Source organism: Durio zibethinus, chromosome 6 (genome assembly GCF_047325235.1).
Source record: "Durio zibethinus cultivar Kanyao isolate XHJ-2024 chromosome 6, ASM4732523v1, whole genome shotgun sequence".
Taxonomy (NCBI): Eukaryota; Viridiplantae; Streptophyta; class Magnoliopsida; order Malvales; family Malvaceae; genus Durio; species Durio zibethinus.
The window spans coordinates 33,593,681-33,612,721 of record NC_143167.1 but is presented as its reverse complement, the minus strand read 5'-3'; the positions used below and the strand labels follow the sequence as shown (position 1 = coordinate 33,612,721).

At 36.1% G+C, this 19,041-nt stretch overlaps 4 protein-coding genes across 6 annotated transcripts; 3 read left to right on the top strand and 1 right to left on the bottom strand.

Annotated features, from left to right (window-relative positions):
* Positions 1-2,051: 2,051 nt before the first annotated feature.
* LOC111285133 (protein Brevis radix-like 4) lies at positions 2,052-7,438 on the top strand. 2 transcript variants are annotated; one of them, XM_022874396.2, is made up of 7 exons: positions 2,052-2,226; positions 2,326-2,480; positions 2,637-2,780; positions 2,872-3,245; positions 5,273-5,408; positions 5,550-5,947; positions 7,030-7,438. In XM_022874396.2, the coding sequence occupies exons 3-7, from the start codon at positions 2,655-2,657 to the stop codon at positions 7,106-7,108; spliced, it is 1,113 nt and encodes a 370-aa protein (XP_022730131.2). In that variant the 5' UTR covers positions 2,052-2,226; positions 2,326-2,480; positions 2,637-2,654; the 3' UTR covers positions 7,109-7,438. The 2 variants fall into 2 exon arrangements, with proteins under 2 accessions (XP_022730131.2, XP_022730132.2); XM_022874397.2 differs by having other exon boundaries at positions 2,089-2,226; positions 2,321-2,480.
* Positions 7,439-8,766: 1,328 nt separating this feature from the next.
* Positions 8,767-10,164, top strand: LOC111286194 (protein BIG GRAIN 1-like A). Its single transcript, XM_022876032.2, has one exon. It carries the CDS (start codon positions 8,949-8,951, stop codon positions 10,119-10,121), a length of 1,173 nt encoding a protein of 390 aa, XP_022731767.2. The 5' UTR covers positions 8,767-8,948; the 3' UTR covers positions 10,122-10,164.
* A 3,248-nt stretch (positions 10,165-13,412) lies between these two features.
* On the top strand, positions 13,413-16,254 carry LOC111285306 (vacuolar protein sorting-associated protein 2 homolog 1). Its single transcript, XM_022874679.2, has 5 exons — positions 13,413-13,610; positions 14,207-14,337; positions 15,010-15,114; positions 15,580-15,840; positions 15,958-16,254. Exons 1-5 carry the CDS (start codon positions 13,574-13,576, stop codon positions 16,093-16,095), a joined length of 672 nt encoding a protein of 223 aa, XP_022730414.1. The 5' UTR covers positions 13,413-13,573; the 3' UTR covers positions 16,096-16,254.
* LOC111285307 (RING-H2 finger protein ATL52-like) lies at positions 16,177-17,918 on the bottom strand. 2 transcript variants are annotated; one of them, XR_016343224.1, is made up of 2 exons: positions 16,857-17,861; positions 16,177-16,772 (listed from the first exon to the last, which is right to left on the bottom strand). XR_016343224.1 is itself a non-coding variant. In XM_022874680.2 (1 exon), exon 1 carries the CDS (start codon positions 17,613-17,615, stop codon positions 17,091-17,093), a length of 525 nt encoding a protein of 174 aa, XP_022730415.2. In that variant the 5' UTR covers positions 17,616-17,918; the 3' UTR covers positions 16,796-17,090. The 2 variants fall into 2 exon arrangements, 1 of the variants encoding a protein (XP_022730415.2); XM_022874680.2 differs by lacking the exon at positions 16,177-16,772 and having other exon boundaries at positions 16,796-17,918.
* Between the last annotated feature and the right edge of the window lie 1,123 nt (positions 17,919-19,041).

The following is a 19,041-nucleotide window of genomic DNA, read 5'->3' as shown; positions in this document are numbered from 1 at the left end:
AGTGAGTGTGAGTGTGAGTTTGGCTATTCAAATGTTATAGGTAGGTTTGTATAAAGCTTTGCTCACGGAATCATCATGGGTATTCTTGACAAGTCGGATTTTTTTTTCGTTATATATACATGCAATTACGATTTACGACAGTACGGAAAATTCTATCAATAAGATCTTGAAAAGAAAAAAAAAAAGAAAAAAGAATCCTTATGTTACTACTTGCTGCTCATTACTCGATGGTGATGGCGTGATGCTAATCTTGACAAATACTACACCTAAATCATGGAATCCTATGCCCTCTCCCTCTCTCTTTTTGTGGTTGGCTTTGGGAAATTTAACCATTTCTTGCATTGAAAAGCAACATGTTTTGCTCATAAAAATTCCAAATGGGCTCAAGCCTCAAAGACAAGCAGCTATTAGGCTGCAGTCTGCCCAGTTTTTTTCTCTCTCCAATTGCCAATGGTTTCAAATTTATTACCTAACACACACCACTTCCCATGCTTTCTCAAACTTTGGTGTTTCTGCGTAGAAAGCGCCTTGCCGGAAGGAGGCAGGCACCAGGCAACAGGCAGGCAAGCATTTCTGCACATGCACTCGAGCCCGCGCACATAAAGCATAAAGATAAAGAAAGAGACAAAAGGGAGAAGACAGACTATATATTTATGAACTACTACAGTCTACAACCAAAAAAAAAAAAAATACTAATAGAACATATCTGAAGATTAAGGTAACTATTTGACTTTCTAAGTGGTCCTGGAATTGAAGGAGCCTTGCATAACGTGGGATGCCATTTTCATACACCATAATTTGGTGCTTTGCACAAAAAAAAAAAAAAAAAAATTTAAGTTACAAGAGAAGGACAATACACATTTCACATTTTTTCAGGAGCTCAATCCCATTTCTTTCACTTTCAATAGCTCAAAGAAAGCAAGATGTATAATGGCCACCAAGATGACTGCTACCACCAACAATGGATAGTTGTTCATCGGGTAAAACCCAAAGTTAAAAAGGGAAGTGGAACAAGATCTCTGTTGTCACTGAAAGAATGATTGAAAGAACTGAAGTTCAGTAACTATGTTCTTCAAACCTGCTAAGTGCAATTCAAACATCCTTAATGTTGCCAGGTACCTGCAAAGAAGTTTCTTGAGAATGATTAAATAAGCTGGTGTTCATTTTCCTCCAAATTTGGTAGATACAAGTATTACAGGCAAGCAATCGCAGTATAGTTAAAAGTAAAAGGCTAATGGTTATTTAACGGGTAGAATGTAAGTGTTAAGAGTGAAGAATAAATATAATAATTTTAAACATGATATAACAATAGAAAAATATATGAAAAAAATATAAAATAATACAATGTAAATTTTTATTAAAAAATATATAAGTTTAATAATAATAATAAAAATTTTGTGTTTAACATATTAATATGAATTATTATATAAAATTTTTTATATTTTATATATTTAATATAAAATAAATATAATATAAATACATAAATTATTAAATATAAGAAAAAGACGTACATTGACCAGTTAAAATTTAAAAGGCTGTACTCTCTATCTTCGCAGCCCGAGTTGATGGTCTAAGCTATGTTAGATCTGATCACGAAGTGCGGGAATGGTTGAATGTAGGATTAGCTTAAGCCCCATTGTTTCCCAATAAGTTTTCTTTGGCAAGTCCAATGACGGCATTTTCCGAATCAAGGGTTCTTGGGCCTTCAAAGAATGAAACTGAGCCCATAGATTTGCTAGAGTGGGCTTTCTCAGACAACCTAGAGCCCAAAATTAAAGACCGGCAGAGATAGGATCGGACAGCAATCAATTCATTATAAAGAAGGCAACATCAGCTGGCCCAGGTACAGCCTATCTCTCTCTCTCTCCCCACTCCGCTCTTCTTCCGGTTCTTCTATTATAGATAAACAGCAAAACCCGCCAATCCCATATCCGTACAAAAAAAAGAGGAAAAAAACCCAAACCCCGGTAAATCCATCCGGTTGTAGGTTAAAAAGTTCAAAAGCAAAAATTTTCTCTGTTTTCACGTCACACTGCAGCAATGAACACTATGCCATTATAGCGATTCGCGAGCCAGCCTTCCTCTTTCACACCAATTTGCTTTACTTCCTCCTTCTCCTTACTTCTCCAAAAAAAAAAAAAAGAAAAAAGCAACCCCTCTAAAACAGAATCAGAAATGCAAATGCAGCTGCTTAACTCCTCCACTCTCCTCTGATATGATTAGGAGGTGATTTATTTATTTTTTTCTATCTTCTATTCACTTTTTTTTTCTTTTAAGAAAAAATTCATTTGTCGTTTTAATTTGTTTTAATTTTTATTAGTGCAGAGAATCTTTGATCGTTTTAATTTTAATGTGGCAATAAAGAGCTCCTGAGTCCTGACCGAGTCTCGTGATTCGAGCTCCCTCAAACTGAAAAAACTAGATCCCAACCCCGCCTCTGATCCTCGGATTTCTCAGTACATTAAATTTTGCCTCTGTAGGTAAAAGTCGAAACTCTGGGGTTAATTTATTAATCTCTCTTGTCTTTACTGTGTTTCTTCGAAAGGAAAAGCTGCTGGTGAATTTATTAGTATTTCATAGTTTAGTTCTAAAATTTTGAGAAATGTAGTTTTGATTGTAATCTTGAAAATTTTCAGAGATTTTCATAAACAACAATGCTGACGTGCATAGCTCGTTCCAAGCAAGCCGGTGATGACTCACTGAGTCAACCAGAGGAAATGGACTCTTCAACTGCTCCTAACACTAAGCAAAACCAAGCCATCAAATCCCTCACTTCTCAGGTAATTAACTCTCAATTTTACGAAGTCAAGGTTTTCGAGTTCTTTGGTCTTTGTTTGGTTTTAAAGAAGAGTAGTTTTTTCGGGGTTTTAGTTGAAGGATATGGCGCTAAAGGCTTCGGGAGCGTACAGGCACTGCAACCCCTGCACGGCGCAGAGTCGGTTGAGGAACTCGGGCGAGTCTGACGCGGACTCGGACAGGTTCAGGTGGTCGTATCGTAGGACGGGGAGTTCGAGCACGGCGACACCCAGGACGTGGGGGAAGGAGATGGAAGCAAGGTTGAAAGGGATATCGAGTTCAAGCGGAGAAGCGACGCCGAAATCGTTGAGTGGGCGCCGAGTCGAATCGATCGTGTTCGTCGAAGAAAGTGAGCCTAAAGAGTGGGTGGCGCAGGTGGAGCCCGGAGTGCTTATCACCTTCGTTTCGCTTCCGCGCGGCGGGAACGATCTCAAGCGGATACGGTTCAGGTGCGCCTTCATTTTTCTGATTTTCGATTTTGACGGTTCTGATTTGTTTTCAAGCCTTGGATTTTTAGTAGTACGGCTGCAGTTAGTTTAGAATTGTTACTTGGAAATTTGGGTTGGAAACTTTAGAACGGAATGGACACGTCACCGGTCGAACTTTTATAATAAAATTTGTTTTAATGGAGGTTTTTTATTTAGGTGATATAGATAGAGGTTGTTTGGATGTCTATTTTGGAATGCCTACCGTTTTATTTTAGTTTATTATTGACACAATCTTTTTGCTAGTAGATTCTTAAATAAAAATAAATAAATTTTGGCCGAACAAAAGAAGACTAAATGTGCTTTCTTTTGTAAAGAAAAGGAATCGCCTTTTTTTTGTTGATCACAAATTTTTATGTTTGATTTTGACAGCTGTGAAAAAAATATTATTTTTGAGAGATTCTTTATTCCAACTTCAGCAAAATTGCCCTAACTATTATTTTGCCGATGTATTAAGGATTTATTTGATGTGGTGAAAAAACTTTCAACATGTTATAAATATGTTTTGACTGATCCTAGAGATGCAACCATAAAACAACCTCAGATGAAAGTTCCTCCGATCCTACATATTTTTGTCCTTTGTAGATTTGATGATTTTCACCATATTTACAGAATTTAATGTACAATAGTAAAATGTTAGGAATTATATTTTAAATTTTGGTAATTGGGTTCAAGAAAAAGTGATATTTAGTTAAAAATAAGAGTTTTTTTTTTTTTTTTTATGAAACGTAATAAGGTATATAAACCAAATTGAAACAAAAGACAAAAAGGGAAAAAATGGGATTAAAAATTTTACATTTATTATTTTTTTAATTTTTGTTGGATTTTTTTTCTTGTAACTCGGCATCCAAACATTGCCTTAAGAAAATGAAGAATTTTAGGTTGAGGGCCCCACAATGTAACAGTTGGTTTCACGCCTAATGAAAAGCAATCCAATAAAAGTCCAAAAGTAGAACTGATTGTGGCTTTATCAGTGGGGTGGGACAGGATTGATTGTGTTGGGAAGCTTTTTCGCTGAGGCTTGTCTTTGTGTCGGAGAAGGCTCTCCCCTTTCTTTTTCATTCAAAACCAAAAACAAAAGAAAAATTTCCCTTCACGCCTGATTCTCCGTGGCCCTGTCTTCTTCCCACCCATATCTTGTCATTTTGTCTACAATTAACTAGGGAATGTCCACATCATTTGCAGCTCCGAAACTACATGCAAGACAAAAATTTGACCCTTTACTAATCTTATGTTTGCCAACAAACAAAGACCCGATTACCTTTCCATGTTTTCTATGGACAATGACAAGAGGGATTAGTCATTCGATCTAGGGAACATGGTTGTTACCTCTCATTTATGACTTCTGTACCCATTCTAGAAAATTGATTTTAATTGGTCTCTTAATTGACTGTATTTTCCATCACCATTTTCATTTTCATATGATCATATCTAATATAATGCTTCATAAAGCTCGTCATTGGGTTTAGACTGCAGATGCTTTTTCTTTTTGGAAGACTAGACACCCCACTACAAACACAATGATGCCACTTAGAAAATTTTAATATTCCCCTTACCTAAGGGTGGTTAGTAGCTTTTTTCTATGATTGAAAGAAGGGGAAATGCTTGGTCAAAAGATGTTTATAAGACAATCTAGTGGCCTAATAAATGATTAAAATTTCCCATTCACATAAAAGAGGATAATGCAATTATAATGGTCATGGTTGGGTTTTCAAGTCATTGACTTGTGAAAAAAGGTAATAGCATGGTATAGAGTCTTATCTTTGTGAAATTAGGACTTAAATTCACACAAATTTTATCTTTCATTTTCTGATAAGTTTGACCAAAAATTGTGTTTGACGTCCCTAATGCATGTAAACCAATCATGTAATGGTATTAGTTGCTCCATTTTTAGCACATGCATAACATGAACCACTAATTTCTGATTTCTGGGATACTCTAATCTCTTGAACATAAGGAGTGCTGAAATATAGTTTATTTTCTTTGACTAGTCGGGAAATGTTTAACAAATGGCAAGCTCAAAGATGGTGGGCAGAGAATTATGACAGAGTGATGGAACTCTACAATGTCCAGAGGTTTAACCGCCAGGCATTCCCTCTACCAACACCCCCGAGATCAGAAGATGAGGCAAGTTCTTAGGCTGTTGCCTGCTTAATGTAATGTGAATGAATTGCACCTACTCATGCCCTGCACCAATACTGTTCAAAGTGCATGTATGTTTTTGTTATTTTTCAATGTTAATAACAATATTCTTTTGATTCCTTCCAGAGCTCGAAAATGGAATCAGCAGAAGAAAGTCCTGTAACACCACCATTAACTAGAGAACGCTTACCTCGTAATTTATATCGTCCAACAGGGATGGGCCTGGGCTACTCTTCCTCAGATTCACTTGATCAACACCCAATGCAGGCCAGGCATTATTGTGACTCTGGTCTTACCTCAACTCCAAAACTTTCCAGTATTAGTGGTGCCAAGACAGAGACATCATCAATGGATGCCTCGATGAGAAGTAGCTCATCAAGAGAGGCTGATCGCTCCGGAGAGCTATCCATCAGCAATGCCAGTGATCTTGAGACTGAATGGGTTGAACAAGATGAACCAGGGGTTTACATTACTATCAGATCCTTGCCAGGGGGCAAAAGGGAGCTTAGGCGAGTTAGATTCAGGTATGGTTCTATGACATTCTTTAACTTCAGTGATATTTGGCTTACCAATAAACAACTAATATTGACCAGGACCATCATAACTGATATATAGAGAAATGTGCTTGTATGGATTTATCAGCCCCAATTATCAAACAGTTCTTGGCACTTAACATTTTAGAAACTTCCAACATCTCAAGGTGGTAAATAGCAGGTTGTAGTTTGATCCTTGCAGTCACTGCAAGCTCATCTTACAAGCTAAAACAATCTAAATCGAATTTAGATTAGTTCATATGCCTAACCTTTGCATTCGTTAGCAATCTGTAAGTCTAATAACAATTGCACTTCTCTCATTGCTAGTTGACATCATAGTTCCATTGGATGATTTTTTCTTTTATGGCTTTTCTTGCATTTTACAGACTATGATAGGGTAGAATGTGATGTAATTTGCACTTTCCTTTTCAGTCGCTAGCATACTTTCTAGATTCATTTACTCTGCTTTAGAGATTGTTACATATCAAATTATCAGGCAGCAAATCTGCTATCCATCAAGGCCAATTCTAATGATCTATTTTTGCATTGCCGTCATTGGCAAAGTCTTTCTGTTTGATTGAATTATATGAGAAATCTTCATTTATTCGATAAGTTCAATTGCTGAGAATATGATCTAGGCATAAGCTGCATCATCTATTCTGTTTTCTCCCTAAAAGGGAAGGCAGGTGGTTAAAAGTTAAAACACATAAGCATTGTAAACTCATTGGAAATGCTCCAAAAAGCCATTTCTTCCGTGGATTTGATTTCATTGGGTCCAGCATAAGTCAATGCCATGATTGAGGTCCACCTTAGAGACAATTATGATTTGAATTACCTACTGTCAGAAACAGTTTATTAGCTGTAAATCTTTTTTTGACAGCATCATTAGTTCATTACTAGTTCACTTATTCTGCTTTCACTAACATTATTTTACTCCCATGCCAAGGCAAATCCAGCATGAACCTTTTTTTTTTTTTTTAATGAGGAAATGTTATTGTCTTTCATTTCCAATTTTTCCATCACTTTATCTTAAAATTTGACTGGATTCCTCACTTTATGCCTATACCATACAGCCGAGAAAAATTTGGAGAGATGCATGCTAGACTGTGGTGGGAAGAGAACCGAGTCAGGATACATGAACAATACTTGTAATTGAGCAAACAAAGGAGGCTAGCTGTCTTGCTGGCGCTTTTCTAAATTGTGGGGGTGTGTATTTTTGTCATTTCTTCTGCCATACTTGTAGAATCCCTTTTACAGAGATCTAAGCAGGTGTTTCTGCCTACTGGCACCTGTGTTCCTATTTGGGCAGTTAAGTTTTTCCAGCTTCATAGTAGCTTAGAAATGTGATGGTGGGATTTTATATTAGTAGTTTCTTAAAAAGTGTTGGTGGATAAAGAGCATCAACTGTGTATTTGGGTGGTGGTAAAAAAGGAAAAAAAAAATCAATATCAATGAAAGAATGTTTTTCCTCGTTCTTTGATACTTCTGCTTTGTCATGTTGCTTTACTCACATGAAATTTGAGGTACTAAAAACTAAAAAGGTAGCGTCTATACAATTACAAAGAGTGTTTGACCACCGAGAGAAATAGCTTCTAAATTGGTCAAATTTTTGTACAACCAAAGATTTTAGAGTTTCGACACCTCCAGCTTAGGTGTGACATATATTATTGTACAAATTAAATAGTGATGGAACATGTGAAGCCAGCCGAATTTTCCCAAGCTATTCACCGCCAACAAAAGTCAAAAACAAACCAGCAATTATGTTCATTTTTAGAAGCAATATTTACCCAATTACAGAGTTACTTGTATTTTTTTGATTCGGGGAAAGGATTCCAAACCAAATATCTCTTAAAAGTGGCCCAACAAAAAAGTTCAGGAGCCAAACTCAGCCCAAATCAAATCACTGCAAGACCTATTGAGATGGATTCGATCATTCATGTCCACAGACTTCGGCCTAAAACTTTTTTCCAAGTTTTCGAATAATATCTGAGGTTCTTTTGAGGTCCAAGCTTTTGGTTTGTTTTGACCTCTTCTAGTCACCAAATCATCCAACACAATGAAAAGGGCCATTACCGTTAGTCCATCCAAATCAAAATGGACGTTTTCGGAAGTGAACTATGTTGAGTAATTTGGACTTGTTAAACTTGGGTAAATCTTCGGCGGTTTTGTTTCCTTATGGTTCAATTTGAAACCATCTGCCTCTGTACATCCTCTTTTTCTTTCCTTGGGCACAAATGAGGGGAAAAAGGATCAGACACTTGCAGTTGCAATCTTTCAAGTTCCATCCTCATCAAAGCACAAATCTGACGGATTTTGCTTTCATTTTTCTGATTCAGGTGGTGAAAACTCGGTGACAACAATTACTCAAAAAAAAAAGTGAAAGGTGAAAACAACCCGAATTACGCACGATTTCTGATTGGCCTCCAGCTGACAATTAACCCCAAGAAAAAGAATTAAAATAACTCACCTCAGAAAGTTATCATCAATCAAGTTAAAACTAGTAAAAAAAAATCCCTAAAGAAAGAGTATCTTGGATAGACAGGAAACTGGTGAAAAAGTGAACCCAACAATCAAACCTGCCACAGCCTGGCACCCCACCAACCCCCATCCCAACCAAAATTTTTACCCGCACGCGCGGCACTCTCCTTTAAAACTTTTCCACAGCAACAACAATGCTTTTTTCACAGTCCAAATCTTCTCTCTCTTGTGCTTCAAACTTATCTAATTTCATTTAGAAAAAAAAATGCTAGTAATAAACAAAACGGTCCAGTTCATATTGAGGAAATTTCTTCTATTTGTATTCCCTTTCTCTCTCTCTTTTTGTTCTTTCACATGATCTACTTGCATTCTACTTAATGTGTTTTTGCTGCTTTTGACACTAGCAGACATTAAAGCTCTTAGCCAGTCCCTTTCTTTAATCTCAATTCCTCTGTTTTTTCCCTATATAAACCTCTGTTTCCTCTGTTTTCTCTTTCGTGTGTATGCAAAAAATATGTACAGAAGAGAGAGTTCCGTAATAGAAACAACGGTTCCTCAAAGACGAAGAACCCCTTCTTTCTCTTCAAGTCTTCTCGATTCTATTTACCGTTCCATTGACGAATCAACTAATAGAGATGAACCAACATTGTGTCGTTACAGGGAAACAAAAACAAACCCTGTTAAGAAGCAGAACAATGCTTGTATGGAAGATGAGAGAAAGGTTTCCAGTCTTCGACGGGCTATTATGATTGAAAATTGGGTTGAGAAGCAGAGTAGTTATCGCTCATCTGTGCATTTCAACTCAACTTCAAGTTCCTCGGATTCTAGCTGTGGTGGAATCTTCTCATCATCCGAAGCTGAGTCAAGTTACAAAGAGAAATCAAGAAGATCAACACCGGCTAAACTTGACAATTCTATGCAGTTTGAGCCAAGAAACTTCGACAATAGCAACAACAACAATCAACAAAAGTCCAAGAGAGAAGGCGGTGGGTTCACAAAGACCAAACTGAAAGCTTTGAAGATCTATGGTGAATTAAAGAAAGTGAAGCAGCCTATTTCTCCTGGCGGTCGTATCACTAACTTTTTAAACTCCATTTTCAATGCTAATGCTAAGAAAGTGAAGATGTGCTCCGCTGGGGTTTCAGACGATGTAAGTTTTGAACACAAACCAAAATCTACATGTTCATCAGCCACTTCATTTTCCAGGTCTTGCTTGAGCAAATCACCTTCTTCTAGAGGTAATAAGTATAGCAATGGCACGAAAAGGTCAGTTAAATTTTGTCCAGTTAGTGTCATTGTTGATGAAGATTGTAGACCTTGTGGCCATAAATGTATTTATGAAGATGATCCAAGTTTAATGCCAACTTCAACTGTTAAAAGGAACGTTAAAAGTTCTTCAAGAAAGGAAGAGCTCAAGAATTTTGTTAAGGAGAAAGAATCAGGAGGTAGCAATAAAGCAAGAGATTATCTATGGAGCTATCAAAGGAGGGGTACTGGTAAATTGGATTTGAGAGGCTTTGTTGATGATTATGAGGATGATGATGACGATGCTTTGAGTTATTCAAGCTCTGATCTTTTTGAGTTGGATCATCTCATTGGAATTGGAAGGTATAGAGAGGAGCTACCAGTGTATGAAACTACTAGTTTGAAAACTAATCAGGCCATTGCTAATGGCTTCATATTGTAGCTCATTATCATCTTTCAAATTGTAATTAATGGTTTGGGGTTTCAAATTGAAAATTCAAGTTATTTTTTCTTCTTATAATAATGATGATTATTCTATATGTTTCATAAGCTTTTAAAAAAAAAAATCAGTCTTTGAAGAGTGAAGATTCAATGTTATCTTCACACAGTGAACCGTTAAAGCAATACATAAAGTAGAAAAAAAAAAAAGGTGAAAAAGGAAAAGGATACACAAATCTTCTCCCCACGAGAGAAGGGAGAAAGTGAAAACTCTTTGCTTTTTCATTGGCTTAAGCACATGGCCTCAACATCTCAACATAAATTAGTTCCCCTTTGGAGTCACTGAATAAAAAATTTCCATGAATAAAAAGAATTTTTTTCCTCATTTCTTCACATTTGAATATAGCACAGTCGTCTGTCCTCACTGCAAATTTTCAATGCATTGAACCGACTTTCACATCCATGCGCATATTCTTTGACAGCTCCCTGTCTCTCTGGTTGAGGATATCCATGGCTATCACATTGAATATGGACCTTGCATTCTGAAACAGTAGACAAAGGGACAGCTGACGCCTGCCATAGCCAACTATTGAGTTCCAGAAATTCTGTCTGTCTGACCTTGTACATGTACTATCATAAAAAGAGTGGAATCTCAATGATATCTTTCTGTTAGAGTTGTTCGTTGGGGATATCATTTCTTGATTTGGTGGGATGTGACCATGAGCTTAGAATATTATTAGGGACATCTTTAACAAAGAAGTAAGAACTAAGATAACCATCTTCATTCTGGTGCCTGTAGTTTTAACCCTTGCATCAGCGAGATTCTTGTACTCATTTATCTTCTAAACAAATAGATTCAAGTCTTACAAATTGGTGTAAAAAGAAGGTTTTTCCAGGGTGAATAAATTTGCCCAAGATTGGAAAAGCAAATGACCAAAATGGTTGATACGTTATCTGGTGTGGACTTTACTGATATGAAACTGAATTATGGTGTGATCAAACTTCGACCAGAAGAAAATTCCAATCCATCAATGATCTAGAGGTCCAATACCAAATTAAACTGATGAATAATGCTAACCCTTTGCAGACAAGCAGGGTCACACATGAGGAATCTCAGAAGTCAAAATATAGCAGGATCAGACATGATAGCAAAAATCCAAACGAACTTTTGCACCAGAGGAAAAAATGAAAAGGTTTGTGAGTAACCATGTATTCTTTTGGATGAAATGGGACAGCAGAGACTGGCCACCATCGTTGACTTGATTTCCATTTGATCAATTACTCTCATACCAAAAGAAGAGAAATACCCCATCCCAAAGAAGAGAAAAAAAAAATGGAGAAAATCCAGAAAGCAAAAACTCTCTTTCCACTTGAGAATGGTGGGAACATTTATTAAGACTAACACATGTCATCCTCAACTTTATTGGATTGAGATGTGTTCAAAATGGACTTTGAAATAAAGATAAGAGAATCAACATGATCCCTTTCAAAATGTCATAAAGTCACACTTATGACATGCCATAATCTCCAACAGCTTAGCTATGGCTCCTTAATAATAGTCTTCACCAAAAAAAAAAAACACTACCTTCCCCAATTCCCATTAGCCGCGTTGGCATTTAAACACATTAATTAATATTCACATTTGAAAATAACCTTGATTTAACGACTTCATTTTTGTTTTATTTCATATAATTGAAACTACTAATCAACCTATACATATTCCTTTGATGCTGGCCACTACTTCAAGGCATCAGTAATCTTTCCTTGAGGAGTTCTTATTGGCCTGGACATTTGATCCTTTCTAACTTAAAAAAAAAAAAGGCAAACTACCGTTCCTGTTTACTGTTTAGACTTCAAAAAAAGGAAGAAGCTCAAAGCTTTGGGTAGATATGGAAGAAAAGAAATGTCTGGATACTTATAAAATTTCTAAGAAAACCCCAAAAGAAACCAATAATTAAGCCATAAAAATAAAACCAAAAATAAAAACTAATGAAAAAGACAAGAAGACTTAAAATAGAGCAAGAAAACAATCCATAATACACATAATTTGCCAGTAAGGACAAGTGGAGCATGTGTCTCAACAACCAAGCACAAATCTGTGGTACATAACATAGTAAGTTCCCATAATATTAATTAAGCCGAAGGAGCAATTCCCAGCTATAATGGGTTTTATCCTTCACCTGGCCTCTTCTTTTGTCTTATAGAACCATGCATGTTTTGTCAATGGCGTCCCCAACAACTGGTCACAATGCACAATATGCAAGGCAATCCGTAGACCATGGCCCAGAGGTGTCAATAGGATGATTTGGGTTTGAATTTATCATTTTGGGTCGGATAATTTGGAGTCAAAGAAAATTTTGATTTTTCGAGTTTGTCGTTTGGATTATTCAGATTGAAATCATTTCACATCATATTTTTTTCCTTGTTAAGTGAAACAGTTAGTAAAATCCATTCAATTAATTTCTTGATAAAAACACTTAGAACCTATCATTATGTCAATAATGATATATCAGTGTAATCAATTATTATCATATGGCCAATAAATTAGAGATGCCAATCAAAAACCCATTTGGATTAACACTTTTTAACTTAGTTTAAAATGAAAATTTTTTTATGGTTCTATATTTGTTTGCCAGCACAAAAGGTGAAATTATCTGGAATTACTGTAGCCAATTTGCAAAATTATTGTGTGGTTTAAGCCAGCAATAATTTCAAATGGGCCCTTTTGCTTCTATCGTGTCTGGGTCCAAGTCACGTGCTCTGCTTCCGGTAGCGTGCGAGCCCTCCGAGGAGCGCGTGAAGTTTACGATGAAATGAGAGTGAGACGAGACGCAGAGCCGCACGTGACCTCCCGCCCTTCTCTGTACAAAGCACGTCCACCGACCGCACGTGCGCTACGTTTTTATTGATTATTCTAAGGTTCAGCAATCAGAATGTTAAAATATAGAAATAAAAAAAAAAAAATTACAGTGGCTTTCGATTTTAAAGGCGAGATAGGTACGTAAAGATAGAGTGTTTTCCTCGCGTGGGTATAATCCCCCTCCTCAAATGAGCTGTCAGAGAAAAAACGACACAGTTTTTTTGGATGATCACTTGGACATGCAAAATTACAAAGATAATTGAGAAAGTGGGCTTGGATTCAGCAGCAAAAGAAGAAAATGAGCAAGACAATCCAAAGCCCATATGGCTCGGTTAAGATAAAACGAAGCCTAGTCATTGAAATGGACCGTACCATACAGATGGAGCCACGTGTGAATTAGGATTGATTATTCCCATTCCTTAACCCCTATACCGCGTAAAAGAGAGCGCGGTTGAGCGGTCAAAACCTCTCTAAGAAGCAATCTCTTACCAAATCGAACCTCAAAAACGCAGCGGCGACACGCGATTTGTATCTGATCGGATCGTCGCAGCCTGCCCCCAATTCATTTCAGACGGTTTTCGTAGTATCGATCGAACATGAGTTTCCTCTTTGGCAAGCGAAAAACTCCCGCAGGTATCATTTTTTTTTATTTTTAAAATAATTAGAAATTGTATTAATAACGAAGAAATCTAATGATTTTTTTTTCTGTTTGTGTCGTTTTGGATTTGACAAAGTGATTCCCAGATAGAGGGTTTTAGCAATTGGGTAATTAAGTGATTAAAATAGGAGTTGATTGTATTTTACTGATTGTCATTTTTGAAATTGAATAAAATTTTTATTTGAATTGAAAATTTCGATATAGAATGGTAAAATTCTGTTAATTTCAGAAATAGTTATGAATTCTGCTAATGAAACCAATTTGATTGTTTTATTGTGTTTATTTTATTTAATTTTGGGTATTAAGATCGATTCATTGCATGGATGTTTTGTTGGTTCATATTTGTAACAGTGGGGTTTTACAATTTATTGAGCTTTATCACCCTAGTGTCGGAAAGATCAAGCAATCAGATTAGGTGAATTGTGCATTGTTTTTTAATCTTTTGCCCTTGTTTGCTGGGTTCTGGAGGTATTTAGGCAGTGAAATTAGATGGTTTGGATTAAACTCTGTTGGTCATTTTGTATTGAGATATAGGTTAATATCTAACTGTATTAATGGTTTTTGGTTTCAGAGCTTCTGCGGGAAAATAAGAGGATGCTGGACAAATCTATTAGAGAGATAGAGAGGGAGAGGCAAGGTCTACAGACCCAAGAGAAGAAACTCATTACAGAGATAAAGAAAAGTGCAAAGCAAGGGCAGATGGTGAATCTATGTTTCTACACTGATAGTGTTTTTTTTTTTTTTTTCTGGTCTTTGTACGTATGTGTTGTTAAATTCCTCTTAAAAGTAGTTTGTATTGGATTGAGTGCTTATCTGCTTGATAAATTTATGTTCTTTTAGTCAATCATGAGAAAAAAGTATCTCTATTTTTCTGGGTATTCATGAGGTTGCTTTATTGGTGATTTTAAATATGAACATATGTGATTCTATGCATGATGGCTCTGTTTTATGTGTGAATGGCATGTTTGGAAGGATTAGTTTGATTTGTATATGATCGTTCTCTAGCACTTTCACAGGTAGACATCATGCAATTTCTATGAAAAAGTTGATGTACTATTTTCTTCCCACTTAAAGAAAATGCGTTGATTATATTTGTCACAGTTTGTTCTTTTGGCATTTTGGCTGCTTGAGTTATGTTTACGTCTATTTTGTATCATATTAGCGAGTGATGCAATCACTTCTTTTCTCATTGTGCTTCAAGATTGTATTTTCCATCTCTCATCTTGGGGAAACTAGGTTTCTTATAACTACTAGATAACTACTAGACTTATAAAAGTTATTGTACATGATCTATGTGTATTAAACATGAATGAGCTTTCATGCCCACTTGGCCTATAACCTCAAAATGTTTTAATTGATGGAATCTTATTTCAGGGAGCTGTAAAGGTGATGGCAAAAGACCTTATCCGAACACGGCATCAGATTGAAAAGTTTTATAAGCTTAAATCACAGCTCCAGGGTGTATCTCTTCGAATTCAAGTATGTATTGTTATCTATCCGTTTTATCTCTGTGTCAATGACTTGAAGTGTGCAATTTGTTTTTCATCGAAGTGTGGGGCCTATTACAGAAAGTTTTGAAATATGGCCTGCACCATGCATAGGAGTAGTATGAGTTTATTTTGTTTGCCAAAATGAAAAAAAAAGATAAGTTGAAAGATCAATCTAGCTCTATTCTGATCTGAAAATGTTTTTAAGAGTTGAGGGATAAATACTTAAATTGAGCAGTCAACAAATGTGATGAGGAGATACACTTTGTCTACTGGTTCTCTCTGGCAGTGGAAAAACGAATTGTGTGAGAAGCTGACTTCTAAAATGCCCTAGGCTACTTGAAGTGCGTTTCAAGATTGAAGCCTTGTAAATTTTACAAGTTAATTGCAACTTTTGATGTTATTACCTATGTATCATAAAGTTTCAAGCCGGACCAATTTTCTGTACAACATCCAGACATTGAAATCAACACAAGCAATGGGAGAGGCAATGAAAGGTGTGACAAAGGCAATGGGCCAGATGAACAGACAGATGAACTTGCCATCCTTGCAGAAAATTATGCAAGAATTTGAGAGACAGAATGAGAAGATGGAGATGGTGACTGAGGTGATGGGTGATGCAATTGATGATGCTTTGGAAGGGGATGAGGAAGAGGAGGAAACAGAAGAACTGGTGAACCAGGTTCTCGACGAGATTGGAATTGACATCAATCAAGAGGTACTATTTTCACCAATTCTTTTCAATATACTGCACATAGCTTAAATAGGCTGCCATTCCTGCCCATATTAAGTTGTTAAGATGTACTGACTATGCTTATTTTGATATGATTCACAGCTTGTAAATGCACCATCAGGTGCTGTTGCGGCACCAGCTGCAAAGGGTAAGGTTGCGCAGGCAGAAGCAACTGGGAATGATGACAGTGGGATAGATAGTGATTTACAGGCAAGGTTAGACAATTTGAGAAGGATGTAGTAAGTATGCCTAATCACTTATGTATAATATAGACATCATCTCTATGTTGGAAGGTAAAAGTGCATTTGGATTGTAACATTTGGGAAAACTGTACCAGAGTTTATTGATTCAGGTTCTGGAAATACATTGAACTATAATAAATTACTTTTTGTAAATTTATACATGCTTTGGCAGTAAATAGGTTTTGTATTCACTCAATTTCGAGTCGGCTGTGCAATTTATTGCACAAATTTTCAATTTGTTACCTAGTGTGTATATATAAGTGTGCGCCTATTGCCTCGTTTATGTTGGATGGGCAATCATAAAAGTATAAAGGTTATGGTCCCTGAGAAACTCATTGAATGAGCTCTGGAATTGTAATATATATTGCCGAGTTTTCTGACCTTATGGGTGTCTTGCACATGTGTTGCTGTGCTGTTCCACTGGTCTGGTATTCTTAGCTTGAATTTGCAATATGGTCACTTTGGATTTTGACTTTACTGCTTGATCGGGAAACTGCAATTCCGAGCTTGGCCCCGGCATAACTTGCATTGCAGTGTTTGTAGCACATTTTGTACCACCTGCCGATAGCTGGCTGATATTTCGTTATTTCCTTTTTTTTCTGAAAGAAAAGAAAAGCCTTGCTGAAATGGGATCCTTATTCGTGCCATTGTCAGTGTGATTCCCTTCTATCAAAACTGCATTATGTTCAGCATTTAGATTGTTGCAAGAAAAAGGTGTACTGTATAGTTTATACACAACAAAATTTAACTTCTATATACATTGGGAAGTGACATGGCTGGCACGCTTAAATGCCTGGGCCCAGTTGTAGCACTAAGACGAGCTTCCTGTATCCATGGGCAACTGGCTTTCTTAATTTAGTCTCATCTCAGGCCCACAAACACCAGGACCGATACATACAGAGTTTCAGACTTTCCCTACCTAATCATAATCAATCAACAAAAGAGACAAGGCAGAGAAGAGAAGAAAAAAATCAAATGAAAAAAATGAAGAAATCAAACTGGGATGCCGGTATCCATCAAACCTTCCCCGGAATTCTCTGGTGAATTCACCGCTGTGTGTCGATGACAAAACGGAGAAGGATCCGCAGAGGCACGGCAAAGCGGGCAATCAAAATGAGAATCCAGCCACATATCTATACAAGGGGCATGGAAAGAATGCTTGCACCTTGGTAGCTCCCTCACCTCCTCTCCATCTTCGAAAACTGATAAGCAGACTGCACATTCATATTCTCCACCAGGTTCTTGAGACCCCATGTTGCTGCTTTCCTTCTTGTACTTGAAGCTTGAAAGCAAGTTCCTGCTTCGATTTTCAAAACTCTGGCTACCCGTCCTTTCTGCAAGCCTGGAAGTTGTCTGGCCAGACTCATCCTGGCGCTGCGTGCACCACCGGATGATGATAAGGTTGTATATAGCCAGCACGATAGCAGTTGTTCCCACAACGAACAGGCCGTAATAAAGCATAGGCAAATTTGATTTTGCAGAAAGGGAAGGAGAAGAAGGGTTTGGAGTGTCTCCCATATTGAAAAAAAGAGGGGTTTTTCAGATATGGCAAAGGATTTACATAGGAGGTGAAGATTATATGTAGAGATAATCATCAGAATCATGTACATGACATAATAAAAAAACAATTGGTAGCTAATCTAAAAGCCGTGGTTGTTAAGTAGTCGGGAAGAAAAATGTTGCATAAAATCTTTGGCCAAAAAGAATGAAGACAAAGCAAACGTGCAATCACTAGACAGTGAACAGGGTGGTGGTGAAAGTGATAAAATTCTTGATAAGAAACCTCTCCTTCTCTCTTATTTTCTTTGCCTATGGACAATAGAATACGTGGAAAATTTAGTTGGTGCACGAAATCTATGGATGATCCAACCATGAGTGAGCTGAGCGACCAATCAGTTCTCTTAGAAGCATACAATAGTCGAAACAAGTCATGTGTCTCTTACGGAGATTGAATTGTTTTTATCCACGGCTAGTTGTAAGAGTCGAATCTTTAGGCACAGTCGAGTGCGCAAGGCCTAACAAGAAGATGGCCCAGCCTTCTGATAATTTCATTTGAAGGGGTGGGTCGATCCTCATTGACAATTGTATGTGTGAAAAAGATAAAAAGGTAATTTTGTAGAATTATTTTAAGTTAAAATAATAGGACAGTGGAAAGAATATACTAATGAGAAAAAATTATAAAATTTTAAAATTGATTCGAAATTATAATGTGTAATTTGATTTGGATTATTTTTTTTTTATTTGATTTAGATTAAGTTTGAATATTATATATATATATATGTTAGGTTCGAATTGAATGATAAAAAATTAAAAAAATTTAATTGAATTATATATTTTTTAATTTTTATATGTATTTTAAATTTGTATAAAATAAAATTAATAATTTTATATCAAAATTTATTTTAGTATATTAAAATTTTATATTAAAATAATATATAAAAATTAAAAAATTATAAATCAATAAATCAAATTAAACTGAGTTGATAAAATTTTGATTCAATTTGAATCATATAAATATTTTATTCAAATACAAATCAAATTTTAAAATTTTTTAATATTATTTAATTAAAAAAATTGAATCAAATTGAATCTAAATTAAATCATGTTACCTTAATCTGCCACATGCCTACTAGAAAAAAAAAGAATGAGCTGTAAGGATCCAAGCTAGATAAGACTTATAATGAACTCCTTGTCGTTTTTTAAAGCCACGATTTTAAGTTTGGGTCAATGATGAGAAATTATATAGATTTGTCTTTGTATGTACTTTCTTTCGTAAAAAAAATACTTAGTATATTCAGATTGTAACGGTATTTGTAACAATATTCCATGTACTTAAATAAATTAAAGGGTCATCAAAAGTCAAAACACAAAAGAAAACAAGTGAACACCTTTCCTTTACCTCTTTTTTTTTTTTTTTTTTATTTAAAGCCCTTTCAATTAGTTC

Coding starts and splice junctions, on each gene's coding strand:
- LOC111285133 (XM_022874396.2), top strand. CDS start 2,655: ATGCTGACGTGCATAGCTCGTTCCAAGCAAGCCGGTGATGACTCACTG. Junction 3,246..5,272: donor CTCAAGCGGATACGGTTCAG/GTGCGCCTTCAT, acceptor TTCTTTGACTAG/TCGGGAAATGTTTAACAAAT. Junction 5,409..5,549: donor CCCCGAGATCAGAAGATGAG/GCAAGTTCTTAG, acceptor GATTCCTTCCAG/AGCTCGAAAATGGAATCAGC.
- LOC111286194 (XM_022876032.2), top strand. CDS start 8,949: ATGTACAGAAGAGAGAGTTCCGTAATAGAAACAACGGTTCCTCAAAGA.
- LOC111285306 (XM_022874679.2), top strand. CDS start 13,574: ATGAGTTTCCTCTTTGGCAAGCGAAAAACTCCCGCAG. Junction 14,338..15,009: donor GTGCAAAGCAAGGGCAGATG/GTGAATCTATGT, acceptor ATCTTATTTCAG/GGAGCTGTAAAGGTGATGGC. Junction 15,115..15,579: donor GTGTATCTCTTCGAATTCAA/GTATGTATTGTT, acceptor TACAACATCCAG/ACATTGAAATCAACACAAGC.
- LOC111285307 (XM_022874680.2), bottom strand. CDS start 17,615: ATGGGAGACACTCCAAACCCTTCTTCTCCTTCCCTTTCTGCAAAATCA.